At 46.9% G+C, this 22,720-nt stretch overlaps 1 protein-coding gene across 7 annotated transcripts; it reads left to right on the top strand.

Moving 5' to 3' along the window:
* On the top strand, window positions 1-22,486 carry CYP2A29 (cytochrome P450 family 2 subfamily A member 29). Of its 7 annotated transcripts, none has more exons than XM_077983036.1 (12): window positions 39-650; window positions 10,522-10,591; window positions 12,796-13,004; window positions 13,591-13,824; window positions 14,085-14,247; window positions 15,181-15,330; window positions 15,569-15,729; window positions 16,897-17,073; window positions 18,783-18,924; window positions 19,393-19,580; window positions 20,101-20,242; window positions 20,906-22,486. In XM_077983036.1, the coding sequence occupies exons 4-12, from the start codon at window positions 13,645-13,647 to the stop codon at window positions 21,085-21,087; spliced, it is 1,485 nt and encodes a 494-aa protein (XP_077839162.1). In that variant the 5' UTR covers window positions 39-650; window positions 10,522-10,591; window positions 12,796-13,004; window positions 13,591-13,644; the 3' UTR covers window positions 21,088-22,486. The 7 variants fall into 7 exon arrangements, with proteins under 7 accessions (XP_077839160.1, XP_077839159.1, XP_077839162.1 ...); XM_077983035.1 differs by having other exon boundaries at window positions 12,845-13,004; XM_077983033.1 differs by lacking the exon at window positions 12,796-13,004 and having other exon boundaries at window positions 38-650.
* Window positions 22,487-22,720: the final 234 nt, after the last annotated feature.

Consider the following 22,720-nt stretch of genomic DNA (forward strand, 5'->3'; position numbering starts at 1 on the left):
GCGCTTTTAGAGGGAGGGGCAAGATTTTCTTCCGGAATATTTCCTCTTTCTGGCTAACTGGGATGGAAATATGGGGATAGCAAGAGCAACAATTTAGGAAGGAGCAGCAGCAACATGGAAGGAGCCTGGGCCTTTGATATCAGTGAACTACCTGATGACCTCTGGGTTGCTTATGCAGAGCCATTAAGTGTAAGAAAATTTAATTTCCACCAGGCGCGGTGGCTCACACCTGTAATCGCAGCACTTTGGGAGGTCAAGGCAGGTGAATCACTTGAGGTCAGGAGTTCGAGAACAGCCTGGCCAACATGGTGAAAGCCCGTCTCTACTAAAACTGCAAAAATTAGGCCGGCGTGGTGGCACACACCTGTAATCCCAGCTACTCAGGAGGCTGAGGCAGGGGAATCGCATGAACCCAGGAGGCCGAGGTTGCATTGAGCTGAGAGGATGCCAGTGCATTCCAGCCTGAGTAACAGAATGAGGCTCCATCTCCAAAAAGAAGAGAAAAGAAAAAAAAGAAAGAAAGAAAATTAAATTTCCATCTGGTGTAAGCCCCTTTAAACTGCTGTTTCAGGTCTTCATTATAGCAGTTAACCTATATCTTAGGAAATTAGGCTTCTATGAAAAAATGATTGAAAAATCATTGAACCAAGGTAAGTGCTTGTCCAGCATTGGACGTTTGCCTTCTTTTTTTTTTTTTTTTTTTTTTTTTTGCTGTGTCTGAGTACCCCCATATATTAATTTAATGTTTCTTTAATTGATTCTCCTTTTTAAGAACTTAAATTCATTAAGATGGAACTTGGTATTTCTCCCTTTAATGGAAAATTACCTATTTTCTATCAAAACTAGAAAATACCGAGGCTTAAGACAACAACGATTGGTTGTTTCCCACAGTTTCCGTGTGTCAATATAATTTAATGCCATACTCTCCCATATCCACGGGGAAGTCTTTCTGGTACTCATACCTGCCCCCAACTTCTTTTCTGCATCTCCTCTCACTCTTAAACTCAAGCTTGGGGTTCCAGTCTAAACGCAGCACGGCAGAGCTTGAAGAGGTCTCAGAAATATTATTAGTTCAGAGTTTCTCAAAAGGTATAAAATGCATAATTTGACCCCATTTATACCCATGGAGTATAAATCATCAGTTGTGAGATATTGCAAGATTCCTTGTAAGGAGGATGTATGTATGGAATTAAATATTACAGATGATGACAATAAACATATTTAACAACTAGGGCAGCAGAAACATTGTCTGAAGATGGAGTAGGGTCCTGGAGGCCTCCGTAGTTGCTGAATTATGGGACTCTTGGTAAGAGTGGTCCCGGAGAAGTGGCTGAATTTCCCATTCACCAACTGCTCTTCTTTGGATGTTTGTCCTCGCAAACCTCACACTGAAATTTGATCCCCAATGTTGGAGATAGAAACTAATGGGAAGTGTTCGGTTCATGATCCAGGAGTTGCCTGATGTCCTCCTCATGGTAATGAATGGGTTCTTGCTCTATTAGTTGCCATGAGAGCTGATTGTTTAAAAGAATTTGGCCACACCCTCTCTCTCTTGCTTCCCCTCTCCGTGATCACCGCACACGCTGGCTCTGCTTTGCCTTCCACTATGAGTGGACGCAGCCTGAAGCCTAACTACTCTGACTAGGACTTCCAGTACTGTGTTGAATAAGAGTGGTGAAAGTGGCATTCTTGTCTTGTTATAGTTCTTAGAGGGAACGTTTTCAAATTTTCACCATTAAATGTTATGTTTGCTGTGGGCTTGTCATATGTAACCTTTATTATGTTGAGGTATGTTGCTTCTATGCCTAGTTTGTTGAGGATTTTTATCATGAAGAAATGCTGATTTTTATTGAATACTTTTTCTGCATCTATTGAGATGATCATGAGACTTTTGTCCTTCACTCTGTTGATGGAATGTATCACATTATGGATTTGCATATGTTAAACCATCCTTGGATCCCCAGGTTAAATCCGACCCAATCGTGGTGTGTGATCTTTTTGACGTGCTGTTGGATTTGATTTGCTAGTATTTTGCTGAGGCTTTTTGTATCTATGTGATTCAGGGATATTGATCTATAGTTTTGTTTTTTGTTGTGTTCTTGCCAGATTTTGTTATCAGGATGATACTGGCCTCATAGAATCAGTTAGGGAGAATTCCTCCTCCTCAATTTTTTGGAATAGTTTCACAGGATTGCTATTAGTTCTTCTCTGTATGCATGGCAGGATTCATCTGTGAATGTATCTGGTCCTGGAATTTATTTTGTTGAAAGACTTTTTTTGAGACGGAGTTTCACTCTGTCACCCAAGCTGGAGTGCAGTGGCATGATCTCGATTCACTGCAACCTCTACCTCCTGGGTTCAAACGATTCTGCTGCCTCAGCCTTCCGAGTAGCTGGGATTACAGGCGTGCGCCACTACGCCCAGCTAATTTTTGTATTTTTAGTAGAGATGGAGTTTCACTGTGTTGACTAGGCTGGTCTCAAACTCCTGACCTCAAGTGATCCGCCCTCCTCGGCCTCCCAAAGTGCTGGGATTACAGGCATGAGCCACCATACCTGGCCTTCTTGGGAGACTTAATTACTGATTCAGTCTTGCTATTCATTATTGATCTGTTCAAGAGTTCCACTTCCTGGTTCAATCTTGATAGATTGTAACTGTCCAGGAATTTATGCATTTCCTCTAGGTTTTCTAGTTTGTGAGGGTATAGCTGTTCATAGTAGTCTCTCATGATGTTTTGTGTTTCTATCCTGTCAGTTGTAATGTCCCATTCTTCATTTCTGATTGTTTTTATTTTCATTTTCTCTTCTTTCCTGGGTTAGTCTAGCTAGTGGTTTATTAATTTTGTTTAACATTTTGAAGAACCAAGATTTGTTTTGTTGATCTTTTTTATTGTTTTTGTGGTTTCTATTTCATTTAGTTCTGCTCTGATGTTTGTTATTTCTTTGGCTAACTTTGGGTTTGTTCTTTTTCTGATTCCTTGAGGTGTGACATTGGTTGTTAATTTGTGATCTTTCTACTGTTTTTTGAGATGGAGTCTCACTCTGTCACCCAGGCAGGAGTGCAGTGGTACGATCTCAGCTCACTGCAACCTCTGCCTCCCAGGTTCAAGTCATTCTCCCACGTCAGCCTCCTGAGTAGATTACAGGCATGCACCAACAAGCCTTGCTAATTTTTGTATTTTTTAGTAGAGACAGTGTTTCTTCATACTGGCCAGGCTGGCCTCAAACTCCTGACCTCAAGTGATCCACCCGCCTCAGCCTCCCAAAGTGCTGGGATTACAGCTGTGAGCCACCATGCCTGGCCCTTTCTACTTTTTTGATGTAGGCACAGTGCTTCCCTATTAGTACTGCTTTTGCTGTATCTCACAGGCTTTTGTATGTTGTGTTTTCACTTTTATTCATTTCAAATTTTTTTCTAATTTCCACCTTAATTTCTTTGTTGACCTGGTGATCTTTCAGGAGCATGCTGTTTAATTCCCATGCATTTATACCATTTCAAATTTCCTCCTAGTATTGATGGAATGGAACCCTTTTCTAGCTTTATCCACTGTGGTCTGAGATGATACTTAACATAATTTTGATTTTTTAAAAATTTGTTAAGACATGTTTCGTGGATTAATATATGGCCTATCTTGGAGAATATACCATGTGCTGATGAAAAGAATGTATATTCTGTAGTTGTTGGATAAAATGTTTTATAAGTGTCTGTTGAGTCCTTTGGGTTAAAGTCCGATTTAAGTCTGTGTTTGTCTATTTTTGCATCACTCTAAAGGAACACCCAAGGCTGGGTAATTTATAAAGAAAAGTGGTTTAGTCAGCTCACAGTTCTGCAGGCAGAACATGAAGCATGGCACTGGCATCTGCTGCTGATAAGGGTCACAGGAAGCTTACAATCATGGTGGAAGGCAACGGAGGAGCCAGTGTATCACATTGGCAAGAGATGGAAGGGGGTTGTCCCAGACTCTTTTAAACAACCAGATCTCATTTAAACTGAGTGAGAACTCACTCATCACCAATGGTATGGCACTGAGCCATTCATGAGGGATCTACCCCTATGATCTGATACCTCTCCCTAGGCCCTACCTCCAACACTGGGGATCACATGTCAACATAAGATATGGAGGGGACACACATCCAAAGCATATGAAACTCTAATGATTCTTTGCTAATTTTGTCTTTCAATGATCTGTCTAGTGTATGAGTGGGATGTTGAAGTTCCCCACTATTATTGTATTCTGTCTGTCTCATTCTTTAGGTCTAGTTATATTTGTTTGTAAATTTAGGGGCTGTGATGTTGGGTGCATATATATTCAGCATTGTTATATTCTTTTGCTAAATTGATCCCTTTATTACTATATAATGACCTTCTTTGTTTTGTATTTATTTTTAATGTTTTTGATTTAAAATCTGTTTTAACTGGTATAAGATATAGCTATTCCTGCTTGTTTGGTTTTTCTTTGCATGGAATATCTTTTTCAATCTATGTACTTTCAGTCTATATGTGTCTTTACAGGTAAAGTTGATTTCTTATAGGCAGCATATAGTTGCATCGTGTGTGTGTGTGTGTGTGTGTGTGTATGTATGTGTGTGTGTTTGTTTTGAGATAGAGTTTTGCTCTTGTCACCCAGGCTGGAGTGCAATGGCACAATCTTGATTCACTGCAACCTCTGCCTCCCAGGTTCAAGTGATTCTCCTGCCTCAGCCTCCCCAGTACCTGGGACTACAAGCATATGCCATCACATCCAGCTAATTTTTGTATTTTTGGTAGAGATAGGGTTTCTCCATGTTGGTCAGGCTGGTCTCAAGCTCCCAACCTCAGATGATCCACTCACCTCAGCCTCCTAAGGTGCTGGGCATCATGCTGTTTATTCTGCCAATACATATCTTGTAAGTGGAGCATTTAATCCATTTATTCAAGGATAATATTGATATGCTAACCTTTATTCTTGTCATATTGTTAATTGTTTTAAGTTGTTTTATATGATAAGTTCTTTCTTTTTCTCTTTTTGTCATTGTGGTTTGATGAGATTCTGCCATGTTGCCATTTGATTCTTTTCCTCATTTATGAGGTTGTTTTTATAAGAAATGTGAGTTTTATTTTTCTGTGTGTTTTCATAATGCTGAGTGTTGACCTTTCATTTCCATGTTTAAGACCCATTTGAGCATCTCCCATAGGAACAGGCTAGTGAAAAAATAAAAATTAAAAAAAAAAAAAAAAAGGAACAGGCTAGTGTTGACAAGTTCACTCACCATTTGCTTGTCTGGAAAACATTTTATTTCTCCTTCATTTATGAAGCTTATTCTGGCAGAATATAAGATTTTTGACTGACAGTACTTTTCTTTCAGCAGTTTGAAATGCCATTCTGTTCTCTTCTGGCCTGTAAGGTTTCCACTGAAAAGTCTGCTGTTAGTCTGATGAGTTTTCTTAATAGGTAACTAGATGCTTTTCTTTTGCTAATTTCAAAATTCTTTCTTTCTTCTTGACTTTAGACTTTCTAAATACACTATTATGTGAAGTTCTTTTTGCAATGTATTTGCTGGGGCTCTGTATCTGGATGTCTAACTCTCGTGCTAGATGTGGAAGTTTTCATCAATTACTTCCTAAAATTAGGTGTTCTAATTTTTTAAAATCTCTCTTCCCCCTTGGAAATACCAAAAATGCATAAGTTTGGTCACACTATGTAGTCCCAGATATCTCAAAGTCTTTGTCTATTCTTTTTCATTCATTTTTCCTTATTTCATCGGACTGGATATTTCAAAAGACCTGTCTTCAAGTTCTTAGATTCTTTTTTCTAATTTTAAAGATAGGGTTTCACTATGTTGCCCAGACTGGCCTTGAACTCTGGCCTCAAGGAATCCGCCTACCTTGGCCTCCCAAAATGCCAGGATTACAGGCATGAACCACCTCACCCAGCCATGTTCTGAGGTTCTTTCTTCTGCTTGGTCCACTCTACTATTGAAGCTTTTGAATATATTCTGTATTCCCTTCATTGAATTTTTTTAGTTCAAGAGTTTCTGCTTGTTTTTTTGTTTTGTTTTTTAAGTATCTATCTCCTTGTTAAATTTATCATTCATTTCCTGTACTGATTTTCTAATTCTTTGTATTGATTTTCAAATTTCTCTTGCATCTTGTAGGGCTTTATAAAATCAATATTTTGAATTATTTATCTGGCATATTGAGGGATTCTTTTTGATTGGGATCTGTTGCCGGACAATTGTTGTAGTCCTTTGATGATGTCTCATTTTTCTCCTTTTTCATGTTTCCTGTGTCTTTTCATTGGTATCTGCAAATCTTGTGTAGCAGTAGCTTGTTCGAGTTTTTTTTTTAATTGTTTTTGTAGGAGAAAATTTTTTTCCTGAAAAATGTATGTATATTGTTGGTTGAGTAGGATACTTTGGCTTTCATTCTGGGTGCCTATGGTAGTGTGATCTTAGTATGACTTCATAGGCGGTACCCACGGTCACTGGTATCTTTGATTTCCTTGGTAGCTTAGAGTACAGTTATTACTTGAGATTGTGGAAAAATTTAGCTGGGTATTGGATGCCAAGTGAGCCCATCATTGGGCCCTGGTGGTGGCAGCAGCTTGGAGAGTGTGCCTGAGCCCCAGAGCAGCCTACACTGGCTTTGGTATTAGTGAGTCCTGGGAGGCTGATTCTTGAGCTTCCTAGTGGCTTGGTGAGAGGGTAGTCATGGGAGTTGGGGGACAGGGATGTGGGCAAGTTCTCAGGCCCCTGGGAAGCACACCCTGGTGAGATATGGGTGATGGCGGTAGTGGTGGTGGAGCAATCCACTAGGACCCAGGCAGTCCATGTTGGTGTTGCTGGTAGATGCAATGGGTTCGGTGGGCTACTCCTCAGTCCCACAGCATCCTGTAGAAGGGTGGTGGTATTGTCCTAAGTGTGCTTAGGAGAGCTTGTTCTCCCCTGTTCCTCCCCGATCTGGGTGGTGGCTACAGTGGCATCAACTCACACTTGGCAAAAAGGGGGACAGAGCCCAACATTAAACTCTCATAATTGTGCAAGCTGTGGGCTTGTGACCCAAGAGGGTAGGACCCTTTCAGGTAAGCAGTATGGACAAGAAATTGTGGAAGCGGGGTCCGCTCAAGTCTCCCTGTCACAACAGCCCATAGCAGGGTCAGGGGAATTGTCCTAGGTATATGTGAAGGAGCTTTGTTTCCCTGTCCCTCCTTGGCCAGGTGGTGGCTGCAGCCAGGTCAACTGAAACTGGGCCTCAGGGTAGGGCACAGTACAGTATTAAACTCTCAAAATGGTTTCTTGGGCCTGCAACCAGGGTAAGAAGCTGCAGGGAGTGTGGTTCACTCACATCTCAGTCTCAACAGCAGCCCACAGCAAGGCAGAAAGGACCCTCCCATGGGTGCCTGGGAGTGCTGGGTCTCCTCTATACCTACCTGAAGCAGTCGACGGGCAGCAACCATTTCTGTAGATCTCTAGTGTCTAGGTTCTCAAAATGGCACCCAGCTGAGGCTGCTCTAGGCTCAGATGGGATTCCATGTGGGTTCCATTTTCCAGGGCAATGTCTCTGCACAATCTTTAGGGAGCTCCATATGTCAGGCCCAAGACCCAAGTGGGTTGAGGGTTTCTACCATAGCCAAGATCATAAATGCCCATTTCAAAGTGTGGAGCCCTGGGAGTTTCTCTCTTATAATTTCCCCACATCCAGGAGCCACTCTCAGCTTTCAGTCAATCCCCTTTCCTTACTCACTTCCGGTGCTTCCCATCTCTTCTCTGTTGAATCCCATCTCTTCTCTGATGAATCCAAGCACTCTCTCCTAGATAATCTGTTTAAAATGGAGTTCCTCTCCACGAAGAAGGCCATACTACCTGCATCTGGTCAGCCGTCTTGATCACCTTTCTACATTTAAAGAGACACAGCATGTAAAACATATTAGTTCCCTTAGGAATTGTTATTTACCTAGCCCTCCCAGTCAAGAAGTGGTCTGCATTTTAAAGGATTTTAATAAGATGAAAAATATTCTAAAATAAATTTGCAGTGACCCCATCTCCCATTCTTCCTGCGATAAGGAAGACCAAAGCTATGTGTTTTCTTTTTTCTTTTCATCTGGAAATCCCTTTCTTCTAACTCCCTTCAGAAGCTGCTGCTTTTTTTCACTCCCCAGTGATTTCAGGGAATTAGGTTGTTACAAATGTTTTCCTCAGAGTTAATAGTTTTTATTCATGGGATGCTTGCTCCAATAGAAGCTACTCAAATATTACCAGAAGAAACTCTTCATCAGTGCACTTGGCGGCTGACATCTTTGTCCTCTTAAAAAATAAAAATAATAAATAAATAAATAAATAAATAAATAAGTTGTTCGGGCATGGTGGCTCATCCCTATAATCCCAACACTTTGGGTGGCTGAGACGGGCAGATCACCTGAGGTCAGGAGTTCAAGACCAGCCTGGCCAACATGGCGAAACACTGTCTCTACAAAAGTACAAAAATTAGCCGGGCATGATGGTGGGTGCCTGTAATCCCAGCTGCTCGGGAGGCTGAGGCAGGAGAATTGCTTGAACCCAGGAAACGGAGGTTGCAGTGGGCCGAGATCGCTCCATTGCACTCGGCCTGGGCGACAGAGCAAGACTCCATCCAAAAAAAAAAAAAGTTGTTCATTCCTGTCATCTATCCAACTTCTTTCCCATCTCTGGACTCCTAAGTCTTGCCATTTTCCTGGTAGGGAGGAACTTCATGGCAATGGATGTGAGCTGCCCAAACACTCAGAAGAAAAGAATCTTGACTTTCTTCTCTTCTTTGACCTTCCTCACTCTATTTCAGCCAACATTCCCACAGCCCCACCCTAATCCTGTCATCACTCTGAAATGTGAAACACAGACATTTCACTCTCTGACCACAACCCCTACCACCCCAACTACCCCACTGCTTCATTGCCAATGGCCTGAGGGATATACTGGTCAACTAGGTCTTTGGTTAAGGTTCCAAAGAGTGCAAACACTGTAGAAGGTCAAGTCTCCCTCCTATTAAAAGACTTTTCTTCTAACATTTTGAAATCTTTTGTTACATGTTTACATGGAAGTATTTGAAGAAACACAAGAGATTACAAGCAGTTTTTCTAATGTTTCATAAAGAAAAACAGGTGGGGCCTGGCAGTCCAAAGTAGTGATTAACAGCATGAAATTTACATTCACAGCCAGGTGTGGTAGCTCACGCCTATAATCCCAGCACTTCTGGGAGGCCAAGGTGGGTGGATCACCTGAGGTCAAGAGATTCAGCCTGACAAACATGGTGAAACCCCATCTCTACTAAAAATACAAAAATTAGCTGGACATGGTGGCTGTAATCGCAGCTACTCAGGAGGCTGAGGCTGGAGAATCACTTGAACCCAGGAGGCAGAGGTTGCAGTGAGCCGAGATTGCGCCATTGCACTGCAGCCTGGGCAACGAGAACAATAGAGCAAAACATCTCAAAAAGAAAAAAAGAATGAAAGGAAAGAAAGAAGAAAGAAAGAGAGAAAGAGAGAGAGAAAGAAAAGAAAGAAGAAAGAAAGAAAGAGGAAGGAAGGAAGGAAGGAAGGAAGGAGAGAGAGAAAGAACGAAATTTACAGTCACACGAGACCATACTAAGACTCTACCCTCATTAGCTGTGGAATGCAGAAGCCAGTCAGTTACAACCGACTTTGGGGGCCTTACTTAACTCATTTGCAAAATGGAGACGATAAAGCCAACCTCACAGTCTTGCGATGAGGAGTTTAATTAAGATAATGCTCATAAAATCTTCCCACAGTTCTGGGGTGTTTTTCAAGCAGATAAATGGAGCTGGGCTAGGACTCTTTTAATCCAAACACAGATGAGCACAGGAAAATATCAGGTGTTCACATGTATGCAACATGGCCCACAAGCCTGCAAACAGACACCTGAATGCACACATGAAAACATCCACATACTTACATGTAGTCACTCAGTTGTGAATGAATACACACAAATATGACTATGCAGTATACATCTTGTTTCACACAGAAATGCACAACGTAGACACCCCTAAATCATGTGTACACACATGCTGTATGCAGAGACAGACAAAAAGACTGGCAAGTATTGAGAAACAGTGGCACACCCCGTCAGGCACACACACACATGTGCATGTGTAGACATAAGTTGGAATGGATACCCATTATCAAGCACAAACATACACCCCACAAAGCCTGGCGCACACATAAATTCATGTATCAACATGGACATACTGAAACATACATGCACATAGACACTACAAGCATGCACCCAGAATGACACACAGACGGTTGTATAAATGAGGATAAACATGGCAGAGGCATCCAGGAGAACCCAATGGACAAAATGGCACAAAATACAAAGATGCAGGAGCACACAGGGTGATTGAGGGGAATACTGACTTGCAGGAAAGGAGAAAAAGAAAGATAGAGACGGGATCCAAGACACGGGTAGACAGACAGGTGGGCAAAGTCCTGTGCAGGGCTCCAGGGCCAACCAGAATAACCTGAGAGTCTAATGCTGGTCTGTCCTTCTGCAGATACTGCTGAACTCAGCACCACGCTCCAGGAGGCCGTGAAGGATTAATTTCCTATTCACAGCTCCATGGGGTAAATCTTGGCTGTGCTGAGGAAGGGATGGGGAAAGAGGTTCCCAAAGACTCTGTCCCTTCCCTCCTTCCCAAAGGAAAAGATTTGGGAGCTTTAGACTAGAGAATGTAAAAGCAAGGAAGGTGCTTAGGGAACATCTCATCCATCCACTTCATCCTACAGATTAAAGAGAACAACTACTGTTCATTGAACACCTACTGCCATGTACCTCATCTGCATCAACACATATACTTCTCCCCTAAATAGTTGAAGAGGTAGGAGCTGTTCTTGGCTCCATAAGGCTCACAGAGATAAAGTCAACTGTTCAAAGCCACACAACAAAGAAAGGATAAGGTTAGGATTCCAATCCAGGCCGTAATCATTATACCATCCATCCAGAAAGGGAAACTGAGGCCCAGCAAAGAAAAGGGATCTTCCTGGGTTCAACACTGACTCACTCTGAAAGCCTGTACCCAAGACACTGCCCACTGGGACAAGTCCCTCCCACATGATTTCAGACACCATTCTCTCACTCCACGCTCCAGGGTAATCAACAAGTCCAACATCAATTGACCTCTATGTCCACAAATACTGGAGTTCTCCCAGCCTGTCTCTCCCCACCCCTCCCTGGCCAGGTCATGGCAGCCTGCTGACCACTCAGTGCCCTTCCCTGTGCCAACCTCACTGAGAAACCAACTCCCCAGATTTCTATCTCCCACCTTTCTAAGAAACAAGAAGGAAAAGGAGGGACCCAGGCTTGGGGCCAGCCCAGGTGCAGGCTGGTGACCAGGATTAGAGGGATTGATATCTGCCCAGCTGGTGTTAATCCTCCTTCCCACCTCTTCCTCTCCAAAATCAACAAACAGCCTTCCTCTCTTCACGTTGTTCTCTGACCTTTGCTCCCTCCACACAGGTCTCAGAGCTCAGCATCCCAGAACACATTCAGGAAGATGTCAGTCCTGGGGGTGCCAACCTCACCCACCTCCCCTTGTCCAAAGGTGGTGACCCTGAGGACAGGTGCAACCCTGGAAGCTCCAAACATCAGAGCCTGTCCTGTGGCCATCTAGGGCCCCTCACAGGGTCTGGCTGAGGCTCACACAGGACCAATATCACACCTGCCTTATGCTCATGTCAGAGCCTACTGTGACCAACCTCAGACCCTAGATGGTGCCACTCTTATGCCTTCCTGAAGCAGGACACTCTTATGCCCTGAATGACACCTGAGACAACACACAGAGCCCTCTTGGCACCAAACATGACTTTAATATTCTCCTGCTGTCAAGTTCAGTGCCAACTTCTTTCTCATCCTCGCGTACACCTGGGGGCAGTCCCAAAGCCAGCACGATGCCTCCCCTCCCTGGCCGTACCTGAGGCTGATATCAGAACCCGCCAGTGTCATCCCTGTGTCCACTGCTGATGCCAGTCTCAGCACCCACCTCCTGCTAAGCCTAGCCTGCTCTTGAATCCCAAGGTGATCTAGGCCAGAAAATGAAGGGGGACGAGGAGAGAGTTCACATCCCAGCTCCCTCACTCCCTGTGTGACCTCACTCAAGAGGATTTATGGAGTCTAGATCTGCTCGTCTTCAAAATGAGGATGATGATGAACCAACCTCATTGTTACAAAGATTCGACCAGATCATACACACCTAGACTTAATCTTCCCATATACAACCGTGCTCACCAAAGGGTAACTGTCCTGTTTACTAAGGAAGAATTTCCCTGAGGGAAAGACAGGAGGCTACTCATCCCTTCTCCACTCCCACCCACCCCAGGCTCTGCCTCTGTGCCTAACACTGGAGTTTACCCCAATCTCTTATGCGATTGTTCCCTCTGCCTGCTAATAGTGGTAGCCCCTGACAAAGCACGAATTGCTCTTAAAGGAGACCTAACTGACCCTCAAATATGATCTTCTCTTCCCAAACACTCCCTTTCCACTGGCGGGAAAACCAAATCCACAAAGTGGAACTAAGGACACAGAGGAGAGACGGGAGTTCAGGGCCACTCACGCATGTCCCCTGCCCACTGTCTGTTTTCTGTCCTCTGTAGACCCTTATATAAAATGAGAAACATAAATAACAATAATAATATTAATAGGGATGATACAATCAATCTAGTGGGTTTCCCTAAGGATCTGGGTTGGAAGCCAGAGGAGGTCTTTATAAATTCCAACCCTTGGGACATGAGATGTTTCCACCATTTGGGGGTTGTTATTACTATTTCTCCAGACCTGGCCAATCCCTCTGCCAACTGATAACAGGAGGTACTCTCCTCCAGGTGTGGGGAAGGTTCCCCTGAAATATGGCTGTGGTCTTCCACTCCTTTCCCAACACGAGATGTGCAGTGGAGGTTCTATGGCACCCATCCTGGCCTCACTCTGAAGTTCCAGTGAAGATTCTGGGCATCAAGAGACAGCTCTGGGCCACAGCAAAATCAAGTCAGTACCTGGGCCCAGTGGTGAGCTGTGGGTTTTCTGGGAGGAGTTGCTGGGCTTGCTACACACTCCTCCTCCCAGAAACTCCACACCCACACCCTGGGTCTTCCTAGCCCCAAGACTCTCAAGTCCATATGCCTGGAATCCCCCCTCCTGAGACTCTTAATCCTGCATCCTCCTCACCAGACCCCCAAATGCACAGCCACACTTCCATCTCACCCTAATAAAACCCAGACTTTTGGGTTCCTCTCCCCTGGAACCTCCAAATCCACAACTTTGGGGTACATTCTCAGTCTCAGACCCAAAATCCAAAGTCCAGGTGCTCCCCTGTGCAAATATTCCAAACTCCTCCGTTCTACAGTTTATCTGATGCCCCCTCCTAAATCCACAGCCCTGAGGCACCCCTCCTGAAGTACCACAGATTTAGTCTGGAGGCCCCCATCCCTGCTCAGCTTACCTGGGGTCCCCCTCCTCCTCCCTTGCTGGCTGTGTCCCAAGCTAGGCGGGATTCAGGTGTAGATTGGGGGTGTAGTTGGGAGGTAAAATGAGGTGGTTATATAATCAACAGAACTCCGCCCCTGTTTTTCAGGCAGTATAAAGGCAAACCACCCCAGCCGTCACCATCGATCATCCCACTGCCACCATGCTGGCCTCAGGGCTGCTTCTGGTGGCCTTGCTGGCCTGCCTGACTGTGATGGTCTTGATGTCTGTCTGGCAGCAGAGGAACAGCAAGGGGAAGCTGCCTCCGGGACCCACCCCATTGCCCTTCATTGGAAACTACCTGCAGCTGAACACAGAGCAGATGTACAACTCCATCATGAAGGTGTCCCAAGGCAGGGAGATGGGTGGCACGGGGTGGGGGCTGCCCAGCTGGCTGGAGCTTTGTGGACCAGAGTCTCAGGAAAGGGAGTTTTGGAGGTTCAGCGTCAGGGTCCTAGCCAGGAAAGACAGGATCTTGGGATGTCCAGCTCCCTGACTGTGAGAACCTGAATGGGCGAAACATCCCAGTACATGAAATCTCAGTGCTGGGTCCATTCGGAGTAGCGGCCGCTCCCTCTAACCTCTCCCACCCGCCTCCATCAGATCAGTGAGCGCTATGGCCCCGTGTTCACCATTCACCTGGGGCCCCGGCGGGTGGTGGTGCTGTGCGGATATGATGCCGTCAGGGAGGCTCTGGTGGACCAGGCTGAGGAGTTCAGCGGGCGAGGCGAGCAGGCCACCTTCGACTGGCTCTTCAAAGGCTATGGTGAGGGGGTGCCCAAGAGGGGGAAGGTGGCCAGGGGGACGAGATGGTCTCAGTGTCCCCGGGCTTCTCCCTGACTCTCCTGTCCACTGGAGGCTATGGCAGAGCCCCCTGTCTGGTCTTCTCTCCCCATCTCCCTTCATTGTGGCCTCTCCATGTGTGTCCCTCACCTGTCTCCAGCGTCCCTGTCCTGATTCCTCCCTGCCTCTCTCTACCCCTTGTTCTCTCTCCTCGTTCTGCCTCACTGGAGTCTCCTCTTTCCCCTCTCTGTCCATCTCTGAGGACATCCCGGGTTTCTGTTTTCCAACCCTGGCCCTCTGTCTTCATTTGTCTTTTTGTCGCTCTCAGCTTCTGTGCTTCTCCGTGTTTCTCCTCTCTCCTCTACCCTCTCCCACTTCTTCCTCTGTCTTAGGATTTCACCTTATTCCTACTTCCACATCTCCAGTCTCCACCTCCTGGTAACAGTCTGTCCTCCTCCTTGATCCTCTCTGTTTCTGTCTCCTTATTTTTCTCTCTTCTCCAGCTCAGCTTAAGAACCTTTCACCATTTTTATTTCCTCCTCCCAGATATCCCCATATCTCAATTCCCCTCCCTCCATCCTCTTCCTCCATCTCTCTCTCTCTTTCTCTCCCCACTTCCTTCCCTTCCTCCATGGAGTGTCCCTGTATCCCTCTGTTTCTCTGGGCATCTGCCTGTCTAGCCTTTCTGCTTCTCTTCTGATTATCTTATTTTTTCTATCTGATCTCTCTCTCTCTCTCTCTCTCTCTCTCTCGTTTCTCTGACTGAGTTTGCAGCTCTCTTGGGCACTCGCGCTGAATCCATCTGTCTCCCACCCCACTCCCTCTCTGCTCCACCCTTGGGGAGCCCCCTGAAGCTGGTCCGCTCCTGCCCCCGCCGCTCCCTGACCTCTCTCCACCCCCACGTTCACCTCCTCAGGCGTGGCGTTCAGCAACGGGGAGCGCGCCAAGCAGCTCCGGCGCTTCTCCATCGCCACCCTGCGGGACTTCGGGGTGGGCAAGCGCGGCGTCGAGGAGCGCATCCAGGAGGAGGCGGGCTTCCTCATCGAGGCCCTCCGGGGCACGCGCGGTAAGCAGGGGACCCCGAGTGCGGGGGCAGGAGCAGGAAAACGCCCAGGGCTAGGGACCCCCGCGCGCGCGTTCTGCCTGGGGATGGGGACTCGGTGGGGAAAGGCGCCCGCATTTCCAACCCTGGAGTCTGGCGCTGGGAATTTGGCTCAGCTGGGCCCTGCCTCCCGGAATTCTGACTCTCCTCAGACCTCTGAGTTGACTCTCTCCCCAACCCTCTCCTCCGGCCACACCCGCAGGCGCCAATATCGATCCCACCTTCTTCCTGAGCCGCACCGTCTCTAATGTCATCAGCTCCATTGTCTTTGGGGACCGCTTTGACTATGAAGACAAAGAGTTCCTGTCACTGCTGCGCATGATGCTGGGAAGCTTCCAGTTCACGGCAACCTCCACCGGGCAGGTAACCGGTTGCAGTCCAGCCCGTGACGCCCCTACCACAACCTGCCAACTGCTCCCCTACCTGGAGACAGGTGCCCCAAACTCCCACCCCCCTCCAGACAGTGTGCCCTCAAAATCAGCCCCCAGTATTGGACAACTGGGCAGTTGCACCAGAACCCAGGATGGGTGCCCAATACCCAGTTTCCAAGGATACCTGAATAGCTCAACAGACACTCCCCAGAACAGAGCCTGCCGGCAGGATGCAAGCCCTCAGCTCAGCTCTCTCACCTGGGCACGTGTTCCCATCCCCAACTTACCAAATTTTCTAACAGATGCTCCCTACCCAATTCTTCTGAATATTTTAACACCTGGACAAGTGACTGCCTCAACCCCCCTCCTGCATACCTGAACACCTGGTGCTGCAAAATCCAGCCCATCATAATCATTTCACATCTACACAAATGTCCCAAATTAGCCCACTGCAATATCTGGCCAAGCGCCCTCTACTTCACCCACTTAAATACATGAAAACATCGACAGCTGCCCTAACCAACACCCTAAACACGTAAGTATCTAGACAGATTATTCCCCAGACACCCAAATAAGTGTTCCCCAAAACTTTCCAATCACACACCCTACAGAGGAGCTCCCAATGCATCCCACTTGGATAGGTAAACACCTGAACAGGTATCCCCTCCACTTCAACATCTTCACCAGCCCCGCTTTAATACCTGAACACCTGAACAAAAGTCCCCAGTTCAGACCCAAAAATTTTCTGGGTAGTTGTCTCCAACCAAGCCCACTTGAATGCCTAAATACCTAGACAGGTGACACTCCCCTCATACCAGCCCCACCTGAATAGCTAAACACCTGGACAGGTGTCTTCCAACTCAACTTCACTTGAATATCTGAACACCTAGATATGTGCTCCAATCCAGCCTCATTTGCATACCTGAAACCTGGATATATGCCTCAGTTCTTCTCACCGAAACTAGTAGAACGTAGCCCTGGCACCTAATCCACATGAAAACTTAGATATAAGTTCCCATCCAACCCCGCTGAAATACCTAAACACCTGGACAGATGCCTTTAACTCAGTTCCTTCCTTGCTATGAAACAAGTCCCATTCCCATCAGCTCCTGGCCCCTGACAACTGTCCTTTCCTCCCATCCTCTCTCTGCAACCCCAGCTCTATGAGATGTTCTCTTCAGTGATGAAACACCTGCCAGGACCACAGCAACAGGCCTTTAAGGAGTTGCAAGGGCTGGAGGACTTCATAGCCAAGAAGGTGGAGCACAACCAGCGCACGCTGGATCCCAACTCCCCACGGGACTTCATCGACTCCTTTCTCATCCGCATGCAGGAGGTACACCCCAGCAGCCAGTGCGGGGAGGTGCAAAGCCAGGCAGAGGGAAATCAGGCTGGGAGTGGGGCGGGCAGACAACACAGGCCCATTCAAATTAGCCCTCATCATAATAATCCTCACAATTGGCCGGACGCGGTGGCTCACGCCTGTAATCCTAGCACTTTGGGAGGCCAAGGCAAATGGATCACCTGAGGTCAGGAGTTCAAGACCAGCCTGGCCAACATGGTGAAACCCCATCTCTACTAAAAATACAATAATGAGCTAGGCGTGGTGGGGTGCGCATGTAATCCCAGCTACTCAGGAGGCTGAGACAGGAGGATGGCTTGAATGCGAGAGGCAGAGGTTGCAGTGAGCCGAGATCATGCCACTCCACTCCAGCCTGAGTGACAGAGCAAGACTCTCAGGAAAAAAAAAAAAAATCCTCACAATCCCAACTATATCAACCACAGCTGTTCCAACCACTGAGCCCTCACCCACAGGCAGGACTTGCGCACGTGAATTAGAATAGCAAGCACTTCTACAGCACTACCACGTGCCAGCCACTGCATTAAGTGCTTTAAGATAGTCCCCCACTGAACACTCACAACAGCTCTTGAAGGAAGTTCAATTATGGCCCCAATTGTGCAAATGAGGAAACTGAGGCCCAGAGAGTTTAAGTATCTTAACTGAGGTCACAAAGCGAGGAAGCCTTGGTCCCCCAAGCTCAAAGGCTGGTGTCTCTGAGCCTAAAGCTGGTGCTTTTACCCACCGTGCTCTGTAACCATTCATGCCCTGGTTATCAGACACACCTCTGTAGACAGGTGACCTGGCTTTACATTACAGGGTCCCCACCTCCATCTGGACGTCAGTCTCCCGTGTGGGAAGGCTTTAGGGAGTCTGAAGCTCAGGGAGAAAGGATCAAGGGAGGAGATGCCTCCATAGTAAGTTTCAAGATTTTTAGGGAAGAAATAGGATGCTGTTGCTTAAAATTCTGTGCTTGTATCTCCGAAAAACTCTTTTTTCCTGACTCTTCATCTTGCCATCTCTGTACTACTTTCTCTTCGTCTCCCCTCATCCTTCTCTTTCTAAATATTCGTACCATTAAAAAAGTAACAGACTGGGCAACATGGCAAAATCCCGTCTGTACAAAAACTACGAAGAGTGACTGGGTGTGGTGGTGCATGCCTGTAGTCCCAGCTACTCAGGAGGTTGAGGTGGGAGGACAACTTGAGCCCAGGGTGGGCAGAGGTTGCAATGAGCCAAGATCACGGCACTGCACTCCAGCCTGTGTGACAGAATAAGATCCTGTCTCAAAAAAAATTAATTTTTTGTAAAAAACAAGTGAGCCTGCATGGTCATGTGCATGTGCAGTTCCAAGTACTCAGGAGGCTGAGGCTGGAGGATTCCTTGAGCCCAGGAGTTCGAGTCCACCCTGCACAACTTAGCACGACCAAGTCTGTATAAGAAAAAAAAAAAAAAACAAAACAGACAGCTAAGTTGACAATTAAAGGACAGATGTTCAGCAAAGTAAAGAAGGTGAGAAGGAAGAGCATTTTGGCCAAAGTCAGCAGCCAGGACAAGGGCTGGAACCTGGAGCGAGTCTGGCAGATCTAGGGTCCCTCTTTCCACCTTTGGTCTGGACCAAAGAGAGGAAGATCCAAGAAAAAAGCCCTAGAAGGGTCCCAAGAGCATGGGGAGTGAGGTTGGTCTAAAGCCCCCTCTCCCTGCAGGAGGAGAAGAACCCCAACACGGAGTTCCACTTGAAGAACCTGGTGCTGACCTTGCTGAATCTTTTCTTTGCGGGCACCGAGACCGTCAGCACCACCCTGCGCTACGGCTTCCTGCTGCTCATGAAGCACCCAGAGGTGGAGGGTAAGGCTGGAGGGGGAGGGAAGTGGAGGGTTCCAGACCCTCAAAACTCCCCTGAGCCTGGTGCAATGTCCCCACCTGTCCCAGATCCCAGGACCCTGAGACGTGCCTTGCTCTCCAGAGACAGGGCAATATTCAGCTGATAGGCATCAGCTGAGTCTCACTGGCTATTAAAATACTGAAAATGTCTGCAGTGATTGGTCAGTCACTCCCGTCCCAAGCCCACTGAGTGCCCCATTACCCGCTCCTCTGGATCATCTGCTAAGTTCCTCCTGGTGCCTCCCCTGTGATTCTGGCATGACCTGGTAAACAGGATCCTGCTCCAACAATGCGAATGACTAATGTCCGCTATGAATGATCTACCTCTGTGTCATACACGGAGCCATGTCACCCACCCCGTTTTACCTATTCAGACTATCATCCCTGCCCTGAGACCCTAGCTACCCAAACACATTCCCCCTCTTCCCCCAGCCAAGGTCCACGAGGAGATTGACAGAGTGATCGGCAAGAACCGGCAGCCCAAGTTTGAGGACCGGGTCAAGATGCCCTACACGGAGGCAGTGATCCACGAGATCCAAAGATTTGGAGACGTGATCCCCATGAGTTTGGCCCACAGGGTCATCAGGGACACCAAGTTTCGGGATTTCTTCCTCCCTAAGGTACTGTCCCCCCACCCCCCAGACTACAGGGACGTCCAGCCCCTCTCTGTGTCCGCAGCATCTCACCCCCATTAGAAGCTTTCTAGACCCTGTCCCACTCCCTCAATCAGTCAAAAAAGACTTCCCCCACCACCACATCCGTTCCACCTTCCCACTTAGAGACTCCTGAATCCTGCATTTCCCCAGACTCTTTGTGTCAGGAGAATCAACCCCATGTTCCCAAACTTCCTGTCTTAAGAAACAGGAGCCCCCTTTCTATTAAGCCTTTTGCCTTAGGGACACAAATCTCAGGTCCCCCAAACACCCTGCCTAGCAGGACATGGACCCCATGTCTCCCAAACTTCCTGTTTCAGAGACATGAACCTTCTATGCCCCAAAATTCCTTCCTCAGAGGACCCCAACTCCTCCATGCCTGCCACTTCCGCTTACCTGGGGCACCCTAGTTCCCCCTCCAGCCCCTGTGTACTTTCACCAATCCCCCAACCTACCTCATCACACACACCTTCCTCCTCCCTCCCAGGGCACCGAAGTGTTCCCTATGCTGGGCTCCGTGCTGAAAGACCCCAAGTTCTTCTCCAACCCCCAGGACTTCAATCCCCAGCACTTCCTGGATGAGAAGGGGCAGTTTAAGAAGAGTGATGCTTTTGTGCCCTTTTCCATCGGTAAGAGACTAACTACTGTTTGCCGCCAGGCCACTGCTCACACCAGCAGGCGCCTCCCTCACCCAGCTCCCCTCTCTGCGGTGTAGCCTGGTATTTCTCCAGCTTGGAAGTTCCTTTTAAATTCTACCTTTGAGCCACGAGCTGATACTCCCTTAAGTACCAAGCACCCAATACCTGCGCCTAGGCAAAAGGGAAGGAAACATCTTCCCCCATAGATTTATTTGTCTAGGGTCACACAGCAGATTCTTCAGATCCCTGAAAAGGAGATAATGGCACAGCACAGCAGTCATATTTGCAAGTGTCTCTGGCAGGTAGGGGCATCTAAACCTCCCATTGCTACACCTGGCATAGATCACCCCATCTATGATGGATGCGTGACATTATGCCTTTTCCAAAACCCGTAGAACTGTACAACACAGAGCAAACCCTAATGTAAACTATGAACTTTGGGTAGTAATAATATATCAATATTGGTTCACCATTGTTACATCTCTTATAGAAGGAAACTGAGGCTCAGGGAGGATCAGAGTCTCCTCTGAAAGTCTCTCAGGCCATAATATTCCACCTCTCCTCCCTGGGAGAGCCGCAGCTGGGGGTCGGGAGTGGGGCGAGGCTGCACTGAGAGTGGGCTTCACCTCCACCCCTCCCGCCTCTCCCCTTCAGGAAAGCGGAACTGTTTCGGAGAAGGCCTGGCCAGAATGGAGCTCTTTCTCTTCCTCACCACCATCATGCAGAACTTTCGTTTCGAGTCCCCCCAGTTGCCTAAGGACATCGACGTGTCCCCCAAACACGTGGGCTTTGCCACGATCCCACCAAACTACACCATGAGCTTCCTGCCCCGCTGAGGGAGGGCTGTGCTGGTGCAGGTCTGGTGGGCGGGGCCCGGGAAAGGGCGGGGCTAGGGGCGGGGCTAAGAATGGGGGCAGGATGGGGGAAAGGAAGGGGCGACGTGGTTAGAGGGAAGAGAAGAAACAGAGGGGCTCAGTTGACCTTGATGATGTCCTTCAGAGCTGGGATGAAAGGAAGGGAAACCTTACAGTATGCTATGAAGAGTGGTAATAATAGTGTCTCTTATTTCCTGAACAAGTACCTCCATGTCAGCTTTGTTCAAAAAGCGTTGCACGCTCACCTCACTTAATTGCCACAATCCTCTGCGAAGGGGAACAGCATTCATGCCCATTTTACACGTGACGAAACTGAGGCTCAGAAAGTTTTCTCTATCTGATGTCTCACAAAACGTAAGTGCCCAGAAAATCTTCGAACACAGATCTGTGCCCATAGCCCTCTAGACAGATTCTTAAAAAGCACCCCTTCCTCACGTAAAACAGCTTAGTATAGCATCACATGGCCTGAACATCCCTGTCCTGGGGCTTTTTCCGGAGACCTAGCGGGCAGCTGTCCTACCTTCACTGCCCACATGCCCACACTCTCACCTACTCAGCGCGCTTTGAGTACCAAGGTGCAGTCTGAGCTCACTACCAGGTAAGGCCACTGTCGCCCATCCAGAGTCAGTCCAGGAACACAACGAGACATGAATGGACATACAGAGTCAGTCCATTGACAATTATTTTGCAGAGTAGAAGTTTTTATTTTAATGACATTCTGTCATTGTACCTCTTAAAGAAGTTGAAGTTGAAGGAGAGAACCACTTTCAGAGAATGCCTGGACAACTCTGGATCAGGACATACCATATGCATGTGTGTGATCATGTGCAGGCGTGCATGTGAGCATATGACTGCATATTCTCCTCTGTGTATCCATGAAACACATTCCACTATGTGTTTCTGAAGGTGGGGCTCTCCGGATGGATCTGGGGTCTGTTGTAAGACCCAGCTAAGAGTTTCACAATCACTGCCCACTCTCAAAGAAGTTAGCGTATGTCCCCCTTAGAAGCTCCCTTACAGCGTTCGTGAAAATTAACTCCAAGTTTATTGTAGACCTAAATGAAAAGTGAATATCTATAAAACTTCTAGAAGATAACACAGGAGAAAATCTAGATGACCTTAAGTTTGATGATGACTTATTAGATATGACACCAAAAGAACAATTCTTGAAAGAAGCTATTGATAAGTTGATAAGTTCTGTCATTAAAATTAAAAATTTCTGCTCTGCAAAAGAATTGTCAAGAGAATGACAATACAAGCTACAGACTGGGAACATATTTGCAGGGAACATACCTGATAAAGGACTTACATTCAAAATACACAAAAGACTGTTAAAACTCAACAATAGAAAACAACCCAATTAAAGAATAGGCAAACAATCTGAGCAGACACCTTGCCAAAGAAAATATACACATAGCAAATAAGCATAAGGAAACATGCTCCACATCATATGTCAGTAGCAATTTCAAATTAAAATATTAGTGATGTACCACTAACCACCTATTAGAATGGCTAAAATCCAAAACTGACAACACCAAATGCTGACAAGGAGGTGGCTCAACAAGAACTGTCATTCATTGATGGTGGGAATGCA

The sequence above is a fragment of the Macaca mulatta genome, chromosome 19, assembly GCF_049350105.2.
Source record: "Macaca mulatta isolate MMU2019108-1 chromosome 19, T2T-MMU8v2.0, whole genome shotgun sequence".
Lineage (NCBI taxonomy): Eukaryota > Metazoa > Chordata > Mammalia > Primates > Cercopithecidae > Macaca > Macaca mulatta.

Coding starts and splice junctions, on each gene's coding strand:
- CYP2A29 (XM_077983034.1), top strand. CDS start 13,645: ATGCTGGCCTCAGGGCTGCTTCTGGTGGCCTTGCTGGCCTGCCTGACT. Junction 15,331..15,568: donor GGCCCTCCGGGGCACGCGCG/GTAAGCAGGGGA, acceptor CCACACCCGCAG/GCGCCAATATCGATCCCACC. Junction 18,925..19,392: donor GAAGCACCCAGAGGTGGAGG/GTAAGGCTGGAG, acceptor CTCTTCCCCCAG/CCAAGGTCCACGAGGAGATT.